Source organism: Mandrillus leucophaeus, unplaced genomic scaffold, assembly GCF_000951045.1.
Source record: "Mandrillus leucophaeus isolate KB7577 unplaced genomic scaffold, Mleu.le_1.0 Scaffold489, whole genome shotgun sequence".
NCBI classification, from domain to species: domain Eukaryota; kingdom Metazoa; phylum Chordata; class Mammalia; order Primates; family Cercopithecidae; genus Mandrillus; species Mandrillus leucophaeus.
The window spans coordinates 1,545,789-1,567,602 of NW_012105242.1; the positions used below are offsets into that span (position 1 = coordinate 1,545,789).

The window sequence follows — 21,814 nt, forward strand, 5'->3', positions numbered from 1 at the left end:
TAGTAGAGACGGGGTTTCACGGTGTTAGCCAGGATGGTCTCGATCTCCTGACCTCGTGATCCGCCCGTCTCGGCCTCCCAAAGTGCCGGGATTACAGGCTTGAGCCACCGCGCCCGGCCCATACCCTTATTTTTAAATCCTTTTTATTTTCTCCCATTGAGATGTCATCCTCAAATTCCGGGACAAGATTGAGAAAATGGAGAAAGATGTGTATGCAGTTCTGCAGCTAGAGGCGGAGGAGAAAGAGATGCAGCAGTCGGAAGCCCAGGTGAGGCTGCAAGGTGGGATCTTGTTCACGAGGCTGCTCAGTGAGCAAGCTGCTGCATCCCTGCCAGTGCTGCCCTTCTGAAATGTTTCTCCCATCAGAGCCACAGGCATTTGCAGGCCATGGCTTCCTGTGTTAGTAGATACAGGTTTCACAGCAGGCATTCTTTTGTTATCCCTACAGATCAATACAGCAAAGCGGCTCCTGGAGAAGGGGAAGGAGGCAGTGGTCCAAGAGCCCGAGAGGAACTGGTTCCAGACCAAAGAAGAGAGGAAGAAGGAGAAAAGTAAGTCAGGGAGGTTCTGCAGAAATCTCAATACAGAATTACCCCACAGGACTCAGCAGTTCCATTCCTAGTTCTATACTGTAAAGCAGCGGTCCCCAACCTTTTTGGCACCAAGGACCAGTATTGTGGAAGACAGTGTTTCCACATTTGGCGTGTTGGGGGGTGCATTAGATTCTCATAAGGAGCACACGCCCTAGATCCCTCGCATGCGCACTTCACAATAGTGTTCATGCGCCTATGAGAATCTAATGCTGCTGCTGATCTGACAGGAGGCCGAGCGCAGGTGGCAATGCTTGGTTGCCCAACGCTCACCTCCTGCTGTGCAGCCTGGTTCCTAATAGGCCATGGACTGGAACCGGTACGTCAGCCTGGGGATTGGAGACCACTGTCGTAAAGGACTGTAAACAGGGACTCAGACAGATACTTAGATGCCAGTGTTCTTTGAAGTACTGTTCATAATAGCAAAAAGGTGGAAACAAACTATGTCCATCAACAAGTGAATGGATAAACAAAATTTGGGGTGTGTGCATATATACACACAATGGAATATTATTCAGCCATGAAGTTCTGATACATTCCATAAGGATGAACCTTGAAAATATTAAGCTGAATGAAATGATCCAGACACAAAGGGACAGATACTGTCTGATTCCACTTACCTGAGGTACCTAGCTGGGCAAATTCACAGAGATAGAAGTAGATTATGGATTACTTGGGGCTAGGGGAAGGAGGGTAATAGGAAATTATTAGTGGTTGTAGAGCTTCTGTTTTCGATGATGGCAGTGAGTAGCCTCCTGGTAGGAGTTTTGGAAACAGTTAGTGGTGATGGTTATACAATGTTGTGAATTTAAGTAATGCCACTGAATTGTATACTTAAGATTGGGTAAAATGGCAACCTTTGTTTTATATATGTAGATATAACCACAATAAAAATAATTTTTTAAAGGTCAGGATATATTTAATATAGATTTCCTCTCCATCTTCCTTTAAAAAACACCCAAAACACTTATAAGTTCATATTGTTCTATGCCTTGCCTTTTCACTTAATTTTGAAGCTTAGAGATATGTTTTATATAGGCCCACACATGGCTGCCCTTTTTGTTTTTTGTTTTGAGACGGAGTCCTGCTCTGTCACCCAGGCTGGAGTGCAGTGGCACAATCTCGGCTCACTGCAAGCTCTGCCTCCTGGGTTCACCCCATTCTCCTGCCTCAGCCTCCCAAGTAGGTGGGACTACAGGTGCCCGCCACCACACCCCGCTAATTTTTTGTATTTTTAGTAGAGATGGGATTTCACCATGTTAGCCAGGATGGTCTTGATCTCCTGACTTTGTGATCTGCCTGCCTCTGCCTCCCAAAGTGCTGGGATTACAGGCGTGAACCACTGCACCTGGCCCCCTATTAGTTTTTTTGAGGCCTCCCAAAGTGCTGGGATTACAGGCGTGAGCCGCCACGCCCGGCCCCCTGTTGGTTTTTTTTTAATGGCTTCACGTTCCTCCATCATATGAGTAGATTGTTGAGGGACACTGAGGTTGTTTACAATCATTTGCCATCCAGCCTGGGCAACATGGCAAAACCCCATCTCTACTAAAAATAAAAAAATTAGCCAGACGTAGTGACACATGCCTGTAGTCCAACTACTTGAGAGGCTGAGGTAGGAGGATCATCTGAGCCTAGGTAGGTCAAGGTTGCAGTGAGCTAAGATTCTGCCACTGCACTGCAGCCTGGGCAGCTGAATGAGACCCTGTCTCAAAAGAAACCACCATCACCAACAACAAAAAACCCAAAAAACAATCATTTGTTATTATAAACAAGTGATGTAGTGAATAACCTTGTACATATGCCCTTTTACAATTAAGCAAGTATATATTTGCCTTGCAGGATTCATTCCTAAAAGTGGAATAGTGGGTCAGAGGATATTTGTATTTCTAGTTATGTTAGAGGTTGCAAAATTACCCTCTTAGAGGGTATACCAGCAGTTTTAGAAATACTGTCTATATTTGATGGGACAAAAAAGGCTGTTTATAAGTTAAATTTCTGATAAAAATAGAGTCATAACCGTATTGGTGGTAAAGTAGTGTAAGTGACCTAAATCTTCATCTTTCATAGCAGAAGGTTTGTAATGAGTATCTTAAATGGATTGAGAAATAGTCAGAAAAGCATGTTATTTAGTGAGATGGAGGTAGTCAGTGGAAGAAGTGCTTGCGGCTTTTTTTTTTTTTTTTTTTTTTTGGAGGCAGGGTCTTGCTCTGTCGCCCAGGCTGGAGTGCAGTGGCGTGATCTCAGCTCACTGCAGCCTCCTCCCAGGTTCAAGCAATTCTGTCACCCTAGCCTCCCGAGTAGCTGGGATTACAGGTGTACCACCATGCCCGGCTAATTTTTGTATTTTTAGTAGAGTCAGGGTTTCACCATGTTGACCAGGCTGGTCTCAAACTCCTGACCTCAGGTGATTCACCCACCTCAGCCTCCCAAAGTGCTGGGACTACAGGCACAAGCCACTGCACCCGGCCAAGAAGTGCTTGCCACTTTTCATTTTAATCGGCTAACTTACCAATTTAAAACATGTGTACTTCTTATCATAAGCTTAAAAAAAGATAAAATCATCCCTGAAATCTTATGCTTTCTTCTCATCCCAGTTGCCAAAGCTCTGCAGGAATTTGACTTGGCCTTAAGAGGAAAGAAGAAAAGGAAGAAGTTTATGAAGGATGCCAAAAAAAAGGGGGAGATGACAGTGAGTGGCCTCCCTTTTGGAGTTTGGACCCACTCGGTGGGGTGGGTCAGAGTGGCCTGGTGTGTTCCACACTCACACCTCCCCACTCCCCCTAGGCAGAGGAAAGGTCCCAGTTTGAAATCCTCAAGGCGCAGATGTTTGCTGAACGGCTAGCGAAGAGGAATCGCAGAGCCAAGCGGGCCCGAGCAATGCCTGAGGAGGAGCCAGTGAGAGGTCCTGGTAGGTGAATGGGGAGCCCAAAGGAGCTTGTAGGAAGGTTTTCCCTGAAACCTGTGCTTTGGGTCAGGGAGAAAATCTGAGGGATGACGACGATAGCCCACATGATTTGAGTAATTAGTATGTACCAATGTGTACAGCTATCCCTCCATTGGTGTAAGGGGTGCAGTGATCTTGTGGTTGGTAAGAACTAGGATTTGAACGCCAGCTTTTCTGACTCCGGAGCCTAAGGCCTTACCAGCTGCTACTTGGAGGATCTGGTGAGGACAGAATGAAGATAGTCTTTGGATGCCAGAGCATCCACTGAACTTGGAATCATTACCTTGAACTTAAGGGGATTTAGGAGCTTGGGCCAAAGACAACCATATGTAACCCATTCTCTCTGTGCACAGCCAAGAAGCAAAAGCAGGGGAAGAAATCTGTATTTGATGAAGAACTCACCAACACAAGCAAGAAGGCCCTGAAACAGTATCGAGCTGGGTAGGATTTTAAGTCATCATGGAGCCCTTGGTATTCTAATGGAAGCTATGAGTCTTCTCCCTCCTTCCCCGTTCCCAGTTCTCACATACCTATAGCTTTATACTATGTAAATTCAAGGGTACCTGTCTGTTCTTCACCCCCCACCCCTCTCAGGGCCACCTGAGGATCCCGAGATGAGACCAGGAGACGGGTGTTCAGTTAGCACTGTTCCTGTCTTGGAGGAGAAGTAGTACATTGTTGGGTTCAGAAATGGAGCTTTCCTTCAGGGGAGTGATAACTCTTTCATCTCAAGTTCCATCCTACAGAACCCCAAACAGAGAGTCCTGGCTTGCTCTTAGGCATATGTTGTCCCACGCCACTTTCCCCAGCCCAAGGTTGGGATAGGGGCAGACTAAGCTTCCCAAGTAGTTGTATATACTTAAGAAGGGCCTCTTTCAATCTTGTTTTAAAGTTGGGCCCTGACTTCCAGAAACACACGTTATCAGGTGGAAACACATAAAGGACTTAGGGCCTGAAAATGATGCATCCCAGAGATGCTGCTGCTTCATGTAGGAGCTGGGTAGGGTGGGGGTGAGACAACACCCATTTGTTCAACAGCTTGCTCATTTCAGCATCTCATCTTCTCTTTCACAGCCCTTCTTTTGAAGAAAGGAAACAGTTGGGCTTGCCCCACCAAAGACGAGGAGGAAACTTTAAATCTAAATCCAGGTGATACTGGCTGTTTTGGAGGGGCATAGGTTATGGCTGTTTGGGATTAGAGATAAAAACCTTTCATGGAAAAGGAGCTTCTCCATCCTCATTCTGGTCTTCACTCTCTGATTTTCTTACAGATACAAGAGGAGGAAGTAGCTGTTGTGGCCTGAAGAAATTCATGGGGGCAGCCCTTAAATCCCTTCCCTGTGGGAAGTCATCCTGGCTGGTCTGTCTTTTCTCCGTTTGTTCAAAAAAACAAAAAAAAAGTTTGGTGTGGTGGTATGGTATGTAGCTATTTTCCTAAGCATGTCTATCGATCTCCTTTCTTGCTGATTAGCTTTCACATAATGACTATATTAAATGGAACTATTTTTGGAAGAGAAACCAATCCAAGTGTATATCTTATTACTATCTCGTCCTCAGTGGCAAAGTGTGCCCACAGTCTACTAGCTTGGTATCACCATATACCACTGGAATGCATCATCTTTATGCTTATAGAGGAACTGGGTATGGAGTGAGGAAATTCTTGGTAGAAGTTCTCTTCTAGCCTGGGGAACATAGCGAGACCCTGTCTCTTAAAAAAAAAAAAAAAAAAAGTTCTCTTCTGTTGATATTCTAGAACTAAGAGCTAAATGATAGCTGAAGATAGCTAAATGATAACTCTTAGTTCTAAAACATCAACAGAAGAGAACTTTAGCATGAATGCCAACCATGCACCAGATATTCTGTGTGCTGAATAGAAGCCAGTCAACTCACTGCACTCCTGTGAGGCAGGCAGTGATATCCTCATTTTCCAGTAAACAGAGGCTTGGAAAGACTAACTTTCCAGAGTTGCACAGCTAGGAATTCAGGTTTTCAACCAACATCTACTTGAACCCACACCCTACCTCTTGCTGCTGTACTGTGGAAATGCTGCTGGAGAAATGGAAGCCCAAAAAGGACAGGAGTCTTGACACCATAAATTAGTTACTTGCTGCAAAAACCAGAGTTTCTTGTCCCCCAGGCTGGAGTGCAGTGACACAATCTTGGCTCATTGCAACCTCTACCTCCTGGGTTCAAGTGAGTCTCCTGCCTCAGCCTCTGAATACCTGTGATTACAGGCGTCCGCTACCACGCCTGGCTAATTTTTGTATTTTTAGGAGAGACAGGGTTTCACCATGTTGGCCAGGCTGGTCTTGAACTCCTGACCTCAGGTGATTCACCTACCTCGGCCTCCCAAAGTGCTGGGATTACAGGCATGAGCCACCATACGTGGCCAAAAACCAGTTTTGATCCTGTAAGAATGTCGGTTCTCATCCTTTTCTGACTCAGAATGAGATGAAAGCTGTAGGGTCCCACCTGGGAAAACTGTATAGTTTGTTATAATTTCAGGGAGTACTTAACCACCCTACCCCCAGCTTAAAAATTGTAAGTTATCCAGTAGCACATACCCTAGATACTAAAGAGTGTGTTCAAAGCTATTCATTCAGGCTGCACCTAAGTCACCAACAGAGGGTCCAATTCAGAAAATGATGGCGCAACTGTGTGATAGGAGTACAGATCAGACTACTGTCTTACTGGATTTTACAGAAAGTAGGTTATTAAGCTGAAAAAACCAAGTGCAGAACTGTGTACTTTTTCTTTTCCTTTTTTTGAAACTTTTTTCTCACTCTGGCCCAGGCTGGAGTACAGTGGCTTCACTGCTCACTGCAACCTCGACCTCCCCAGGCTCAGGTGATCCTTCCACCTCAGCCTTTGGAGTAGCTAGGACCACAGGTGTGAGCAAGCACAACTGGCTTATTTTTGTATTTTTTTTGTGGAGATGGTTTCGCCATGTTGCCCAGGCTGGTCTTGAACTCCTGGGCTCAGGCGATCTGCCCACTGTGGCCTCCCAAAGTGCTGGGATTACAGATGTGAGCCACCATGCCTGGCCTAAGGGATATGTATTACATGTGCATAAGCTCTCTCTGGGAGGACTCAGGAAGTGCAGGGTTTGCCTCTGGGGAAGGAAACTTCAAGTATACCCTTTGTACAGGTTGAAAAATGTTCTTTTTACCATGGGTAAAAATGATTCATTCACCAGGTAAATAAAAATCCTGTATCACAAAAACAAAATCACAGCCTCATTGTGGACAGTGCCTGCCTTGTCCCTGTCTTCACTGTCTTTGGCTGAGTTGCTTCTGAAAATTGAGGATACACATGGACCACTGATTTTCTCAATCATCGTTTTTAATTGGCTTTATAAGCTAAAGTGCATAGTAAAGACAAAAAAAGGAAATGCATACATAGGAAAGGGACACTTAGAAAGGACCTGAGATACCTAAATGTCTGTTCTAAGGAACACTGGAAGGAGGGAATGCAGACGCAGGCAGCAGGCCTGGGTCTGGCTTCTGGCCTGGGTTTGGAGCCTGCAGAAGCTGCTGGCATGCTAGCCCTACCCAGACAAAAGCTCCAAGAGGGAGTGTTGGGATGAAGGATCACACTTGGGATAGGTGCTGCTGGTACCAAATGTGACTTTAGCTCCACTCAGGGCCCAGGGGTAACCAGCAGTGCCACCAAACCTGTCAGACAGCAGGTAAAGAAATTTCCACCATCCCAAAGTGCAGGTTACAGGAAAGGGGTCACTCCTTAATGACGACCTGGGCCTGCTGCATAAGGCCCATCTTATGCAGCATGTGGGCTGTCCCATCTTCCCCACTCCTGGTGACTATGTAACTGGGTCAGGGTGAGTTGGTGCAGTCTTTGTCTTATTACATGCCTCCATCTCCTGGAGGCAGGGTGCCTAAGGAGGGCAGGAGGGGTTCTTGTGCTCCTTTTAAGAGATAAGCAGTTCATAAACAACTCTGGGCCTCTGTTTATTATGAGAGTTAGTTTGCAAATTAGGGCCTGGCAGTTAGAATCAGTCTGCATCGATGAGCTCATACTCTGTTCCTGGGGAACACAGAATAAACATTTGACCAAGTAAAGACCCAGAGATACCACTAGGTGGCCCTAGGTAGAAGCCCCCAACATATTCCAGGAGTCTGTCCACTAATTTGCAGGAGAGAAGAGGTGAGATTTGTTAACTTTGCTCTCAGTTCTGGAGATAAAGTGCTTACTCTAGCGCAGGGATAAATCTAGAAACAAATGTGGGCGAGCCCTAAAAGTGGATCCTTAAATAGGTGCTAAGACTAAAAAGGATGAATTTTTTTGTTTTGTTTTTGAGACAGAGTCTTGCTCTTGTTGCCCAGACTGGAGTGCAATGGCATGATCTCAGCTCACTGCAACCTCCGCCTCTGGGGGTTAAGCGATTCTCCTACCTCAACCTCCCAAGTAGCTGGGATTACAGGCGCCCACCACAACGCCCAGCTAATTTTTGCATTTTTAGTAGAGACGGGGATTTTACCATGTTGGTCAGGCTGGTCTCGAACTCCTGACCTTGTGATCCGCCTGCCTCGGCCTCCCAAAGTGCTGGGATTACAGGCGTAAGCCACCGCGCCTGGCCTAAAATAAAAAACAAACTTCGGTTCCTTCAAAAGGGAGCTGGCCCCAGTCATTCGGTGGCAAGGGCAAAAGGCAGCGGTATACCATCTTCCTACATCATTCTCTGGATCTCCTCAAAGTTCATCAGGTTGTTGGCTGTGTCAGACCAGGCAGCATGCTGGGCTCCATCCATTTCAGAAGCAAGCTGGTTGCTTCTTTCCAGAGTATGATTTGTGCCACCAATCACTTCCTTACAGTCAGGACACGTGCCCCTCTCCATGGCTCCCCCACAATCGCCAATCACATAGATATGGCCATTGCGGCACTTGAACCAGTGACCACGAGGATAACCTATGGCGCTGACAATCTGCACTCGCTCTTCCTCTGAGATGCCCAGGCCAGAGCAGGGAAGGGTGGCTTTCAGAGCTTCCATCTTTTCCTGCACAAGTTGTTCATCCTCTTGGGTGAACTTACATGTTTTCTCAAGGATATTCTGGACACTATAGACCTCTACTGCTATGCTATCTTTCACCTTCTTCTCTGCTATCTTGTAGCGGGTCAGAAGGTTCACCAGGTACGTGAGCCTCTGGATTTCGCTTCGGAGGTCACTTAGTTCCTGGCTAGTGAAGCTCAAGCGCTTCTTGGCCAGCCACTCATGGACCTGGTCTAGTCGAGTCCTCACTCTTTTCTGTTCTAAGACATGCATCTTTTTCAGGGAATCCCACAGGCTGGCCAGGTGGTCATAGAAGCTGATGTAATTCTCAACCAGACCCAGGTCCTTCACTGACAAATTTTTCTGGGCCAGCTTCTCCTTTATCATCAGGAAGTCTTCAGGAAGCAGCTGGTGGAGGAGGGTCTTCCTCTCCAGCAGGGCCTTAAGCCGTTCCTGGCTGGTTGCTATTTCCCCTGCTGAACCCTGGATCTTTTCCTTGATGATTTCAATCTCTTCTAGCCGCTGTTTTATGCTAGTTCCATACCTCAGGTTTTTGCGGATGGGCACCTGGCAGATAGGGCAGACTTTCAACCTGATGGCGACTTCATCATCCTTCTGTTCATTCATGTAGCGGTCTAGGGCTTGCACCTCAAAGATGTGGCTGCAGTCTTCCAGCTGCACAAAGCGGGCATCAGGCTCATCCTCAAAGCCAAAGAATATTTGAGTGACCTCATCCATGTGGCAGATCCGGCATTTCTTGGGGCATGGCTCCCCACAGAGACCAATGCAGGGGTGGCCACAAACTAGCAGCTTAGTACAAGGCACATAGCATGGGGGTCGGTTGCAGGGCTCAGAGCAGAGTTTGGTGCACTGGTAGTGCTGGCAGCGCCAGACACAGGGTTCCACGCAGGGGCTACACAGCTCCCCACATTTCTTCTTGCACTGGCTGTGGACACAGCGGTTCTGACAGGTCCGTTGGCAGGGTGGGCACTCACCAGTGCATGGTTCCTGGCACTTGTGTGAGCAGATAAGCAGGCGCTTGCAGGGCTGCTGACAGCGTTCATGGAAACGCCCTTCAAAGCAGCTGTGGCAGGAGCCTGGGCAAGGATGCCCACAGTCCAAGATAGTGCCACACTTTGTGGTACACTTGACTGGCAGACCACCATACATGAGGTCTTCCACATGACCACATTTTACCTGCTGCCTGTGCCCACACTTGAGTTTTACGGTGACCATTTCTGAACACAACTGCACACAGTCCTCACCACATGGGTGGCTGCATCTGTGCCCACATCTCAGAGACTTGGAGCAAGGCTCCTGGCAGCAGAAATCTGACTCAGGCACGGAACAAGGGACCATTTGTTCATGGCCGCACCGAGGAATGGTTTTGGGCACCTTCACCTGACAAGGCTGACACTCCTGGAAGCAAACAAGGGGACACCGGTGCCCATCCTGACAGATGACCTTCTGGCATGGCTTCATGCACTGGAACTCCTTGTGTGAAGAGTCATAAGGGTGGCAGGCACGGGTGCAGACATGCCCACAGCCCAGGCGGAACTCACAGGGCAGGCTGCAGCCTCCTTCGGGTACTTTTTGGAAGTCAGAAGCTTTGGATACTAAGGTGTGGGTATCAGGGTGGTTCTGGCAGCAGAGCCGGAGCATGGGGCCTATTTGATTGTTCTCTCGAAGTGTATGAATGATCTTGCTCCACAGGGGCACCTTGGCCAGCATCTGCATGTTTCCGATGCAGTACATTCCCTTCTTGGCTCGGGACAAGGCCACACAGATGCGGTTGGATATCTGCAGAAAACCCACCTTGCCTTCTTGGTTGCTCCGCACTAGGGAGAGGAGGATGATGTCATTCTCTTCCCCTTGGTATTTGTCCACAACATGGACCCTGACGCCAGCAAATGTCTTGGCAGGCATCAGTTTGCGCAGGCAGAAGAGCTGCCCGGTATAGGTAGTGAGGATGGTGATCTGGGAAGGCAGGTATTCCTGGCACAGGAAGTACTTGCACAGCTCTACCACAAAGTGAGCCTCGTGCTGGTTCTGATGGCTTTTGCCCTCTTGGATTTCCTGTTCAGGAAAGCTGTGTTCTACAAAGAAAAGGTTGGAAGACACCCCCTGACAGGGAAAAGAAGTGACATGTTAAAAGGTTCACTCATGGCACTTGTTTTTTTCTTCCTCTCTTCACATGCACTGGCCACTGACTGCTCCAGAGAGAGACCTTGGAAGGCTTTTTGTACCCTCAACATCACTATCTTTAGTTAGTCACTGTGTGCTTTGGGGCCACAGCAAGTTATGAAAATAAAAGACTATGTCTCTTTCAGTTTTCAAAGTACTTGTTTGATGTTAATATTTAAAACAGCTGGCCGGGTACAGTGGCTCACGCCTATAATCCCAGCACTTTGAGAGGCCAAGGTGGGTGGATCACCTGAGGTCAGGAGTTTGAGACCAGCCTGGCCCACATGGCAAAACCCCGTCCCTACTAAAAATACAAAAATTAGCTGGGCGTGGCAGTGGGCGCCTATAATCCCAGCTATTCAGGAGGCTGAGACGGGAGAATAGTTTGAACCCAGGATGCAGAGATTGCAGTGAGCTGAGATCATGCCACTGCACTCCAGCCTGGGTGACAGAGTGAGACTCCATCTCAAAAAAAATAAAAAAACAGCCATCCACAACCCAACCATTATAGCTGAGAGAACAAGCAGTGCTGTGATGATGACAGAGCAGCCAACTTACTGAGCACTCCACTGTGCTGACTGCTTTATATACATTACCTCCTTCCATACAGTAATGGGATATGGCAGGAGCCATTATTCTTATTGTCCAGAAGAACCTGATACTCAGAATTTATTTATTTTTAAAATAGAAACAGTCTTGCTATGTTCCCCAGCCTGGTTTTGAACTCTTGGCCTCAGCTGACAATTTTTTTTTTTTTTTTTTTTTTTGAGACAGAGTTTCACTCTTGTTGCGTAGGCTGGAGTACAATGGCACGGTCTTGGCTCACCACAACCTCCACCTCCCAGGTTCAAGCAATCCTCTTGCCTCAGCGTCCCAAATAGTTGGGATTATAGGCACCCACCACCATGCCCAGTTAATTTTTGTATTTTTAGTAGAGACGGGGTTTCACCATGTTGGCCAGGCTAGTCTCAAACTCCTGACCTCAGGTGATCTGCCCATCTAGGCCTCCCAAAGTACTGGGATTATAGGCATGAGCCACCACACCCAGCCAAGCACACGCCACCACACCCAGCTAATTTTTATATTTTTAGTAGAGACGGGGTTTCACCATGTTGGCCAGGATGGTCTCGATCTCTTGACCTCGTGATTCGCCTGCCTTGGCCTCACAAAGTTCTGGGATTATGGGCATTAGCCACCGCGCCTGGCCAGAATTCTTATATAACTTGCTTAAGGTTACATGGCTACTAACAGGCAGAGTTGGGATTAAAAACCCCTGGTATTTCAATTTCCTCCCAGTAACCAGCTTTTAAAAAGCTGGCTCTACTCCCTTCTGAAAGGCTTTCTTTTTGAGAGGGAGTCTCTCTCCGCTGCCCAGCCTGGAGTGCAGTGGTGTGGCACGATCTCAGCTCACTGCAACCTCCACCTTGCGGGTTCAAGCAATTCTCCTGCCTCAGCCTTCTGAGTAGCTAGGATTACAAGTGCTTGCCACCATGCCCGGCTAATTTTTGTATTTTAGTAGAGACAGGGTTTCACCATGTTAGTTAGGCTGGTCTTGAACTCCTGACCTCAAGTGATCTGCCCACCTCGGCCTCCCAAAGTGCTGGGATTACAGGTGTGAGCCACCGTGCCCAGCTGCTGAAAAGCTTTTTCATCTTGAGAAAATTACAGCCTTTTTAGGTTGCTGACACCATCCAAGAAAGATCGGGTAAGAGAGACTCACCTTAATCTTCTCATAGTTAAGAACAGATGGATGATTCTCCAGATCCTGGTAAATGTGGGGGGTCAAAAGGCGGGCAATTTCAGGGCACATACGGTGCTGAAAAAACACATGCATGTCATTAGAAACATGGGCAGAGCACACACGGACAATTTCTTTAAAGATGAGGTTGCTGTTAGAAAATTTAGGGAGGGCCAGTTGTGATGGCTCATATCTGTAATCCCATCACTTTGGGAGGCCAGGCAGGAGGATCACTTGAGCTCAGGAGTTCGAGACCAGCCTGGCAACATAGTGAGCCCTCGTCTCTATTTTTCTTTCTTTTTTTTTTTGAGACGTGTCGCCAAGGCTGGGGTGCAGTGGCACAATCTCAGCTCACTGCAACCTCTGCCTCCCAGGTTCTAGTGATTCTCCTGCCTCAGCCTTCCAAAAGTAGCTGGGACTACAGGCATGAGGCACAACACCTGGCTAATTTTTTGTATTTTTAGCAAAGACAGTGTTTTGCCACGTTGGCCAGGCTGCTCACGAACTCCTGACCTCAGGTGATTCGCCCGCCTTGGCCTCCCAAAGTGCTGAGATTACAGGCGTAAGCCACCACACCTGGCCTCTATTTTTTTTTTTTTTTTGAGATGGAATCTCACTCTATCACCAGGCTGCAGTGCAGTGGCATGATCTCGGCTCACTGCAACCCCTGCCTCCCGGGTTTAAGCGATTCTCCTGCCTCAGCCTCCCGGGTAGCTGGGATTACAGGTGCCCACCACCACGCCAGGCTAATTTTTGTATTTTTAGTAGAGACAGGGTTTCACCATGTTGGCCAGGCTGATCTCGAATGCCTGACCTCATGATCGACCCGCCTCGGCCTCCCAAAGTGCTAGGATTACAGGTGTGAGCCACCACACCTGGCCTCTATTTTTCTTAAAAAAAAAAAAAGGAAAGAAAATCTAGAGATATAGAGATTATCATTTGAAAAAAATAATAAGGAGAAGGCATAACATAAACAGATACTTTGTCCAACAAAAACTCAACACAGGGTGATCTTGTGGTGTTTTAAAACAGAAAATGTGAGGTTGACAGAGTCATTTCAGTATTACATTATTTTTATTTATATGAGACCTCTTTTGTGGGCAACTGGCAGCTTCCCAAGAGCTTTCTCCTGGGCATTTGGTAATAACAGAGGCCCAGCTTCTCACCTGGTAGTTCAGACGGACAAAGGGAATGTTTACTTTCACTAGCCGTTCAAAAAGGGACACCTCAAGGTTGAAGTTCTTGGCCAGATCATACACGTTGGCACTGGGGCGCAGCTGAGAAGAGAAACATGGCTGAAGATTCTCTACTGATAAAGTCATTTAACCATCCATACTTCCATCCATCCAACCAACCATCAAATGTTTTTCAAGTGCTATGTGCCAGGTACTCTTCTACATATTCACAGTTTAAGGATTAATAATGACAAGGGTTAAGGATTAGTAGAACTAAAGGTGGTATGACAGAGTGCCCCATGGTGGGTTTTTTCTAGCTAGGCCTCTGAACAGTGACATCTGAGTAGACACTAGCATGGCAGAGGTTGCCAGTTCTTCATTCATTTGAAAAGCAAGATCCATAATGGGGAGCGGAAAGGACACAGAGGGACACCATAAGCAAATGGGATGAAGTCAGAGAAATAAGCTGAAACCTGATCACACAAGCCTTTGCGGGCCACTTTAAGAAGCTTGATTTTTATTCAAGTGCAATGGGAAACCACTGGAGGGTTTTTAGCTGGAAAGTGATATTATCTATCTACCTTTCTCTTTTTTTTTTTTTTTTTAATTCACTTTGGCTCCTTTATGTAGAGTGCATTAGAGGGTAGCAAAAATGGAAGCAGGGAGACTGAGGAGCATGCTATTATAATACAGTCCACTCGAGAGACCATGGTGGACTAGGTAAATAGCAGAAGGAATGGATGAAATAAATGATGTTGCCACTAAAATACACCCCAAATCTAATAGCACCTGCTCTTAGACTGAATGTGGGAGGTGAAAGCAAGAGGAATCACAAAAAGCTAATAATAAGCTTGAGGACTGTTGAAGCAGAGGCCAGGGTCTTCCTTTATGATCTCACCCCCAAAGAGAGCCAGCCCATCTTCTAGGGGGGCTCCTGTTTTACCTGCTGGTGGTCCCCAATCAGAATGAGATGCTGGCAAGCTTTGCTCAATGTGGCAATGGTATGGGCCTCAAGGACTTCCGCAGCTTCTTCCACTATGACAATCCTCGGCTCCACCTTCTGTAGGATCTGGCGGTATTTGGCAGCACCTCAAGTGAGGAAAGAAGAGAAAGGCTCCTCTGGGCTGAGGCACAGGACCCACAGGGCCACTGAGCCTCTGGGAATCCGCTTTTGTATCTTCCCTGAACCTGGATCAGCAACAAGTAGTCCTTATAGCGCTCTGGGTGGTCTCCAGAACATTAAAGTTGTGTTGGTCACTGTTAGAGTTTCAAACCCAGTAGGAGAAAGTGAGTGAATTTCTTTTCTTTTCTTTTGTTTTTTGAGACAAAGTCTCTTTCTGTCACCCAGGCTGGAGTGCACAGTGGTGCAATCTTGGCTCACTGCAACCTCCGCCTCCTAGGTTCAAGTGATTCTTGTGCCCCAGCCTCCCGAGTAGCTAGGATTACAGGTGCCCACCACTACGCCTGGCCAGTTTTTGTATTTTTAGTAGAGATGAGATTTCACCATGATGACTAGGCTGATTGCAAACTCATGACCTCAGGTGATCCACCTGCCTTGGCCTCCCAAAGTGCTGGGATTACAGGCGTGAGCCACTGCGCCTGGCAAAAGTGAGTGAATTTCACCAAAAGTTCTCAAAATATGGGTGCTTTCAGTAGCTTTTCATGTTATTTTCCTCTAACCTACCAAAGAAGTTCCTCTTTACCCGTCCTTAGATAATCTGGCACCAGAAGTGAACTTAGATGCAACAGATAAATTTCTCCACAGTTTCTCTCACCTGTGGTTGTCATTCCTACAACCTGGGCATCTTTAAGAATGTGCAGGTCTTCCTGGAGTCTCAGCTCAGCCATTCTTTCTGCTGATGTGCGGTACTGGCGTTCATAGCTGAGGATCTTCCGGCGGGTGTCAGCCTGGTACAACTGTAGCCAGAGCCTGGAGAATGGGAAGAACCAAGGAAAGAAAGCCACATGCTCTTTGAGAAGGTGGAAGAACCTTGGACCTTTGGAGCATAGTGACAAACAGATATATTCAGGGAACCAAGAATCCAAAATGCCCAACAGAAAGATGTCCAGAGTGGTCAGGAGCTAAGGAAAGGGGTGAGATAAACAACAAAGGTTAACTATGGGAAGAGAATAAGAGACTTTAAAAGTGATGATGTCACTAATCGCTGTAAAACTTTCCAACGGTTTCTACTACTCTTTTTTTTTTCCCCCTGTAGAGATGAGGTCTCACTATGTTGCCCAGGCTGGTCTTGAACCCTGGGCCTCAAGTGATTCTCTAGCCTCAGCCTCCCAAAGTGCTGGGATTACAGGTGTGAGTCACTGTGCCTATTACCGCTCTGTTCTTTTCTGAGTTTTTATTTGTAACTTTTTATTTATGGAATTATGTGATTAATTTGTTACCCTGGATAGACTCCATAGGCTCCATGAAGGTAATAATTAATTTGTTACCCTGGATAGACTCCATAGGCTCCATGAAGGTAGAGCAAAGTGTCTATTCTATCCCATGGCTGTATCCCTATCACTCAGCTCAGTGGTTCGTTGAAGGTCTTGGAGGTGGAGAATGTTTGAACGGAGGTGGAGAATGTTCCAGGAACAGAAAAGGAAAACGTTCCAGGAACAGAACTTCCTGGGGAAATTACATGGGTTGGCTGGATGTGGAACACAGTACCTATAAAGCTGCCAGCGAGAACTGAGGTCCAGCTGCCAAACATCCTCGATCTCATCGGCCTCGGCTGCAGTCATGGTGTTCAGTTTGCGAAGCTCATCCTTCACTCTTTTTTTCATTTTCTTTTTCTGGTTGCGCTGGGTCTGCAGACATCAATACCAGCAGAGGCAGGCTTGGTTTTAAGCCCAAGGCAGGGGCCACAGCACAAGAAAAAGGGCTGGCATCCCTGATTAATGTCAAGTGTCTTACATTCTCCCAACAGCTCTTCCACTGTAGAGTGGCTAAACAAGGACTCTGGAGCCAGTTTGCCTGACTTCAAAGCCCTACTCTACCTCTTACTAGGTTGTGGAACCTAAGGTAAATGACCTACCCTCTGTGTCCCTCAGTATCACCTTCTATAAAATGGGAATAATAATAGTATCTCTTTATAGGATTGTTGGCTTGTCAGGAATAAATACATGGAAAGCATTTATACTACTGCTAGCACTAGTTATCATTAAACATCTTTGACCATAGCCTGTTTCTTGTTCCTAAAATGTATGCCATGAAAGTCATGGGGGTGGTATTTTCTTGTTGAATGCTACACAACCAGTGCCCAGCAACCGGTGCTTCGCACAGGATTTGGCACAGTGCCTGCTAAAATGGTCCTACTGCCATCGTATCAACACAGTACTTTTAACAAGTGGGTAGAAAGCAGTTTATGAGAAAGTGCTCTCTTCTGTCACTGAGTCTGAGGCTATGAGCCTTTAGAAGGACTCGCAAGTCAAACAGATGTCACTAAATAAAGATCTCCCTGCTGCTTCAAAATGAAACAAATCAACCTTTCCTGATGCCTCCTGGGAGAGATGCTGAAACCATGCTTCTAAGAACTGAGATCATGACTCTGCTCACCACATATAGTGATACTGAACTGAACTAGGAGATCAGGTGCAAACCCAGCACTCAGGTGAAAACAGCATCCAAAGTTGCCCTTCAAAGTTCTCGAATCATTGGTAAGGTTTACAAATTCTTATTTTGAGTATCTAATCCTCGATCATCGTAGTTATGCATGGTAAATAGTGAGGGCTACTAGGCTCCACCAAAAGGAGCAGAGGGAAAGCTACATGAAGACACCTGGGCATTCATACAATTCTGGCTTTAAGAGAAGTGTCAAATTCCAGGGTGAATGAAGGAGGAATATTCCATCCAGCCTGGAGGTCTCATTTCATTGCTTACTTTAATCCTCTAAAATCTTAGTACATGTTTACAAACTCATTTGAAATGAGAAGACAACACTCCTGAAGGCATTAAGTGCTGAGACCGTGTTTGACCCGACTCATGTGCTACATTCTTTCACAAGTTCTACAAAAGCACTTGGCTACCTGCTACCTGTATTTCTAAGCTGGCATTTCTTGCCAGAGGCCCTCTGAAGAACTGTAGTATTTATATCCATGGGAATTAGTACACCCATCTTATACCAGGGTAGGCTGTAATACAGGTACTTAGTTAATTGCAATGATGAAGTGAATATACTGTATCAGAAGTGGGGGAAAACAAATGGTCAGAACACTCTCAGGCCTGTTTCAACCCAAGGAAGTGAGTTTACCTGCCACTCTCCCGTGGCTTGCTCCTGTCCAGCTGCTGTCCCAGGGCCACAATGGTCTAGCCTCATGGCCAGAAGCATTTTAGCCAACTCCTGGTCTGCCCCACTCTCTTCCTTCTTCCGTCGCTGGGGCCTCACCACCTCTTCCTCCTCAATCACTCGGTCTGCTTGAATCAGGTCAGCTTCCTCTGCGATCTCAATCAGCGAACTCTCTTCCTCCCCTTCTTCCTCCTCATCCCCTTCTGCCTGGGCTAAGAGAAACAGATAGAGATGAAAACTCTTTTTTTTTTTTTTTGAGACGAAGTCTCGCTCTGTTGCCCAGGATGGAGTGTGGTGGTGTGATCTTGGCTCACTGCAACCTCTGCCTCCTGGGTTCAAATGATTCTCTGGCCTCAGCCTCCCGAGTAACTGGGATTACAGGCACCCAGCACCACGCCTGGCTAATTTTGGTATTTTTAGTAGAGATGGGGTTTCACCATGTTGGCCAGGCTGGTCTCGAACTCCTGACCTTGTGATCTGCCTGCCTCGGCTTCCCAAAGTCCTGGGATTACAGGCGTGAGCCACTGTGCCTGGCCAGAGATAGAAACTCTTGAAGCTAAGGGATAGAAGAGGGCACCTACATGAGCTCAGATGCATGAAGACATTATCAAGGGTTTATGTGATTTTTTTTTTTTTTTTGAGATGGAGTTTCGCTCTTGTGGCCCAGGATGGAGTGCAATGGCACAATCTTGGCTCACCACAACCTCCACCTCCCGGCTTCAAGTGATTCTCCTGCCTCAGCCTCCCAAGTAGTTGGGATTACAGGCATGCACGACCATGCCCAGCTAATTTTGAATTTTTAGTAGAGACAGGGTTTCTCCATGTTGGTCAGGCTGGTCTCAAACTCCCGACCTCAGGTGATGTGCCTGCCTCGGCCTCCCAAAGTGCTGGGATTACAGGCGTGAGCCACTGCACCGGGTCCTGTATGATTATTTTTGAGACAAGAAACTAGAAGGAATGAGAGGAGAGTTAGGAAAGGCTTAGGTCTCCTTATATACTTTTTGTTACATGTTTTACATTTTAAAAAATCATATGAATGTATGCCTTTTAAAGAAAGGTTTTGGCTGTGCGTGGGGCTTATGCCTGCATCCCAGCACTCTGGGAGGCTGAGGCGGGTAGATCACCTGATGTCAGGAGTTCGAGACCAGCCTGGCCAACACGGTGAAACCCTGTCTCAGCCGGGTGCAGTGGCTCATGCCTGTAATCCCAGCACTTTGGGAGGCCAAGGCGGGTGGATCACGAGGTCAGGAGATCAAGACCATCCTGGCTAACACAGTGAAACCCGTCTCTACTAAAAATACAAAAAAAAATTAGTCGGGCATGGTGATGGGCACCTGTAGTCCCAGCTACTCGGGAGGCTGAGGCAGGAGAATGGCATGAACCCGGAGGTGGCGGAGCTTGCAGTGAGTGGAGATCGCGCCACTGTACTCCAGCCTGGGCGACAGAGCGAGACTCGGTCTCAAAAAAAAAAAAAAAGAAACTCTGTCTCTACTAAAAATACAAAAATTAGCCAGTTAGCCAGGTGTGGTGGTGCATGCCTGTAGTTCCAGCTACTTGGGAGGCTGAGGCAGGAGAATCGCTTGAATCCAGGAGGTAGAAGTTGCAGTGAGTCGAGATCATGCCATTGCGCTCCAGCCTGGGCAACAGAGCAAGACTCCATCTCAAAAATAAATAAATAAGGCTGGGCGCGGTGGCTCATGCCTATAATCCCAGCACTTTGGGAGGCCGAGGCGGGCAGATCATCTGAGGTGAGAGCTCAAGACCAGCCTGGCCAACAGGGGGAAACCCCATCTTTACTAAAAATACAAAATAAGCTGGGCATGGTGACTGTGCCTGTAATCCCAGCTACTTGGGAGGCTGAGGCAGGAGAATTGCTCAAACCTGGGAGGCAGAGGTTGCAGTGAGCCAAGATCACGCCTTTGCACTCCAGCCTGGGGGACAGAGTGAGACTGTGAGACTTAGTCTCAAAAAAAAATAAATAAAAATAAAAAAATAAAATAAATAAATACAAAATAAATAAATAAATAAAAGGTTTTACTTATACCAAATACATATACAATGGAGGGCATTCAATGTAAATACGTAATATAAAGGATAATAAAAATATATAAAATGAATACCCACGTACCCTCCACCCAATTTAAGTAGAAAACTGCCAAGTTTTTTGAAGACCTTTGTGAGCCTTCCTAACCCGAATTTTGTATTACTCATTTCCTTTCTAAAAGATAATGTCACCACATTTATACTGTATCAAAGTAACACACTGTCTAGTATATATGTTTCCATAACTTGTCTTTTTTTTTTTAGACCATGTCTGTCACTCAGGCTGTAGTACAGCATTGCAGTCCTGGCTTACTGCAGCCTCAACCTCCTGAGCTCAAGCCATCCCCTCGCCTCAGCCACCTATGTAGCTGGGACTACAGGCACGCACCACCACAACCAGCTATTTTTTTGGTTTTGTTTTTTTTTTTGATAAAGACAGGGTCTCATTATGTTGCCCACGCTGGTCTCCAACTTCTGGGCTCAAACGATCCTCCTGCCTTGTACTTGCAAAGTGCTGGGATTACAGGCATGCACCACCATGCCTGGCTAACTTGCCTTTTTCATTCAGCATGTTTTTGAGATTCATATGTGTTACTGTATATGCTGTGATTCATTCCTTTTCACTGCTGTACAGTATTTCACTATCTGAGTTGACTTAATTGATCCATCCATTGAAGAAATGTTGATGAACATTTGAGTTCTGATTTTCTGGTATGATAAAGTGGTTATATAAATTTAAATATCCCCAGCAGCAGTGCACAGAGTTTCCATTGCTTCAAATTCTCATCAACATGGGGTTACATCAAACTTTAATTGTTGACAAACTGGTGCGTATGTAATAGTATCTCATTGTGGTTTTAATTCCTCTAGTTTTTAATGAGTACTTTTCATATATCTATTGAACAGTAAGATTTCCTATTTTGTGATGTGCCTGTTAGAAGTCTTTTATCTCATTAACTGAGTGTGGTGGCACATGCCTGTAATCCCAGCTACTTGGGAGGCTGAGGCAGGAGAGGAGAATCACTTGAACCCAGGAGGCAGAGGTTGCGGTGAGCCGAGATCGCGCCATTGCACTCCAGTCTGAGCAACAAGAGTGAAACTCCATCTCAAAAAAAAAAAAAAAGTATTTTCTCTTTTCCTTATTTTAAGCTATTTGTCTTTCTCTGACTGACTTATAGCTCTTTATTTATTCTGGGAGTTATTTTTAAGTCTCCCTGTTCTGGTATTTACTATATTCTACCTTAAGATTTGATTCTAGTAAGACATGCACTTCTTACCTGTATTCTCAGGTCCTGCTGGAGAAACACTTTGGGTGAAAGAACCGACACCAAGACCTAGCCACTCCAGCATCATGGAATGCTTCCAGTGCTGGAAGCAAATCCATTCACTATCCTAAGGAAAGAAGAAAGATCATTTGTGAGGATTCTATGACAACCAATGTGAAGGCAGGGTCTCCTCAAAGAATCAAAAGCAGATTGGGGCATGGTAGCTCATGCCTCTAATCCCAGCAATTTGGAAGGCCAAGGCAGGAGGACTGGCTGAGCCCAGAAATTCAAGACCAGCCTGGGCAATATGGTGAGACCCCATGTCTTAAAAAAAAAAAAAAAAAAGACTGGGCGTGGTGGCTTGCGCCTGTAATCCCAACACTTTGGGAGGCCGAGGCAAGGCAGATCACCTGAGGTCAGGAGTTCGAGACCAGCCTGGCCAACATGGAGAAACCCCGTTTCTATTAAAAATTCAAAAATTAGGCTGGGCGCGGTGGCTCACGCCTGTAATCCCAGCACTTTGGGAGGCCGAGGCGGGCGGATCACAAGGTCAGGAGATCGAGACCACAGTGAAACTCCGT

The 21,814-nt window shown here is 46.5% G+C and overlaps 2 protein-coding genes across 2 annotated transcripts in view; one reads left to right on the forward strand and one right to left on the reverse strand.

Annotated features, from left to right (window-relative positions):
- The window catches only part of DDX27 (DEAD (Asp-Glu-Ala-Asp) box polypeptide 27), a 24,232-nt gene extending 19,176 nt beyond the window's left edge, over window positions 1–5,056 (forward strand). Inside the window, 7 exon segments of the mRNA XM_011995409.1 lie at window positions 162–268; window positions 449–551; window positions 3,185–3,279; window positions 3,375–3,498; window positions 3,888–3,975; window positions 4,609–4,683; window positions 4,806–5,056. Of these exon segments, the coding sequence (XP_011850799.1) occupies window positions 162–268; window positions 449–551; window positions 3,185–3,279; window positions 3,375–3,498; window positions 3,888–3,975; window positions 4,609–4,683; window positions 4,806–4,824 (611 nt within the window). The 3' untranslated portion in view covers window positions 4,825–5,056.
- A 1,799-nt stretch (window positions 5,057–6,855) lies between these two features.
- The window catches only part of ZNFX1 (zinc finger, NFX1-type containing 1), a 38,303-nt gene continuing 23,344 nt past the window's right edge, over window positions 6,856–21,814 (reverse strand). Inside the window, exons 6-13 of the mRNA XM_011995408.1 lie at window positions 21,246–21,360; window positions 17,890–18,137; window positions 16,308–16,447; window positions 15,415–15,569; window positions 14,583–14,728; window positions 13,631–13,741; window positions 12,447–12,542; window positions 6,856–10,666 (exon numbers count right to left, since the gene is read on the reverse strand). Of these exons, the coding sequence (XP_011850798.1) occupies window positions 8,222–10,666; window positions 12,447–12,542; window positions 13,631–13,741; window positions 14,583–14,728; window positions 15,415–15,569; window positions 16,308–16,447; window positions 17,890–18,137; window positions 21,246–21,360 (3,456 nt within the window). The 3' untranslated portion in view covers window positions 6,856–8,221. The remainder of the gene's footprint in view (window positions 10,667–12,446; window positions 12,543–13,630; window positions 13,742–14,582; window positions 14,729–15,414; window positions 15,570–16,307; window positions 16,448–17,889; window positions 18,138–21,245; window positions 21,361–21,814) is intronic.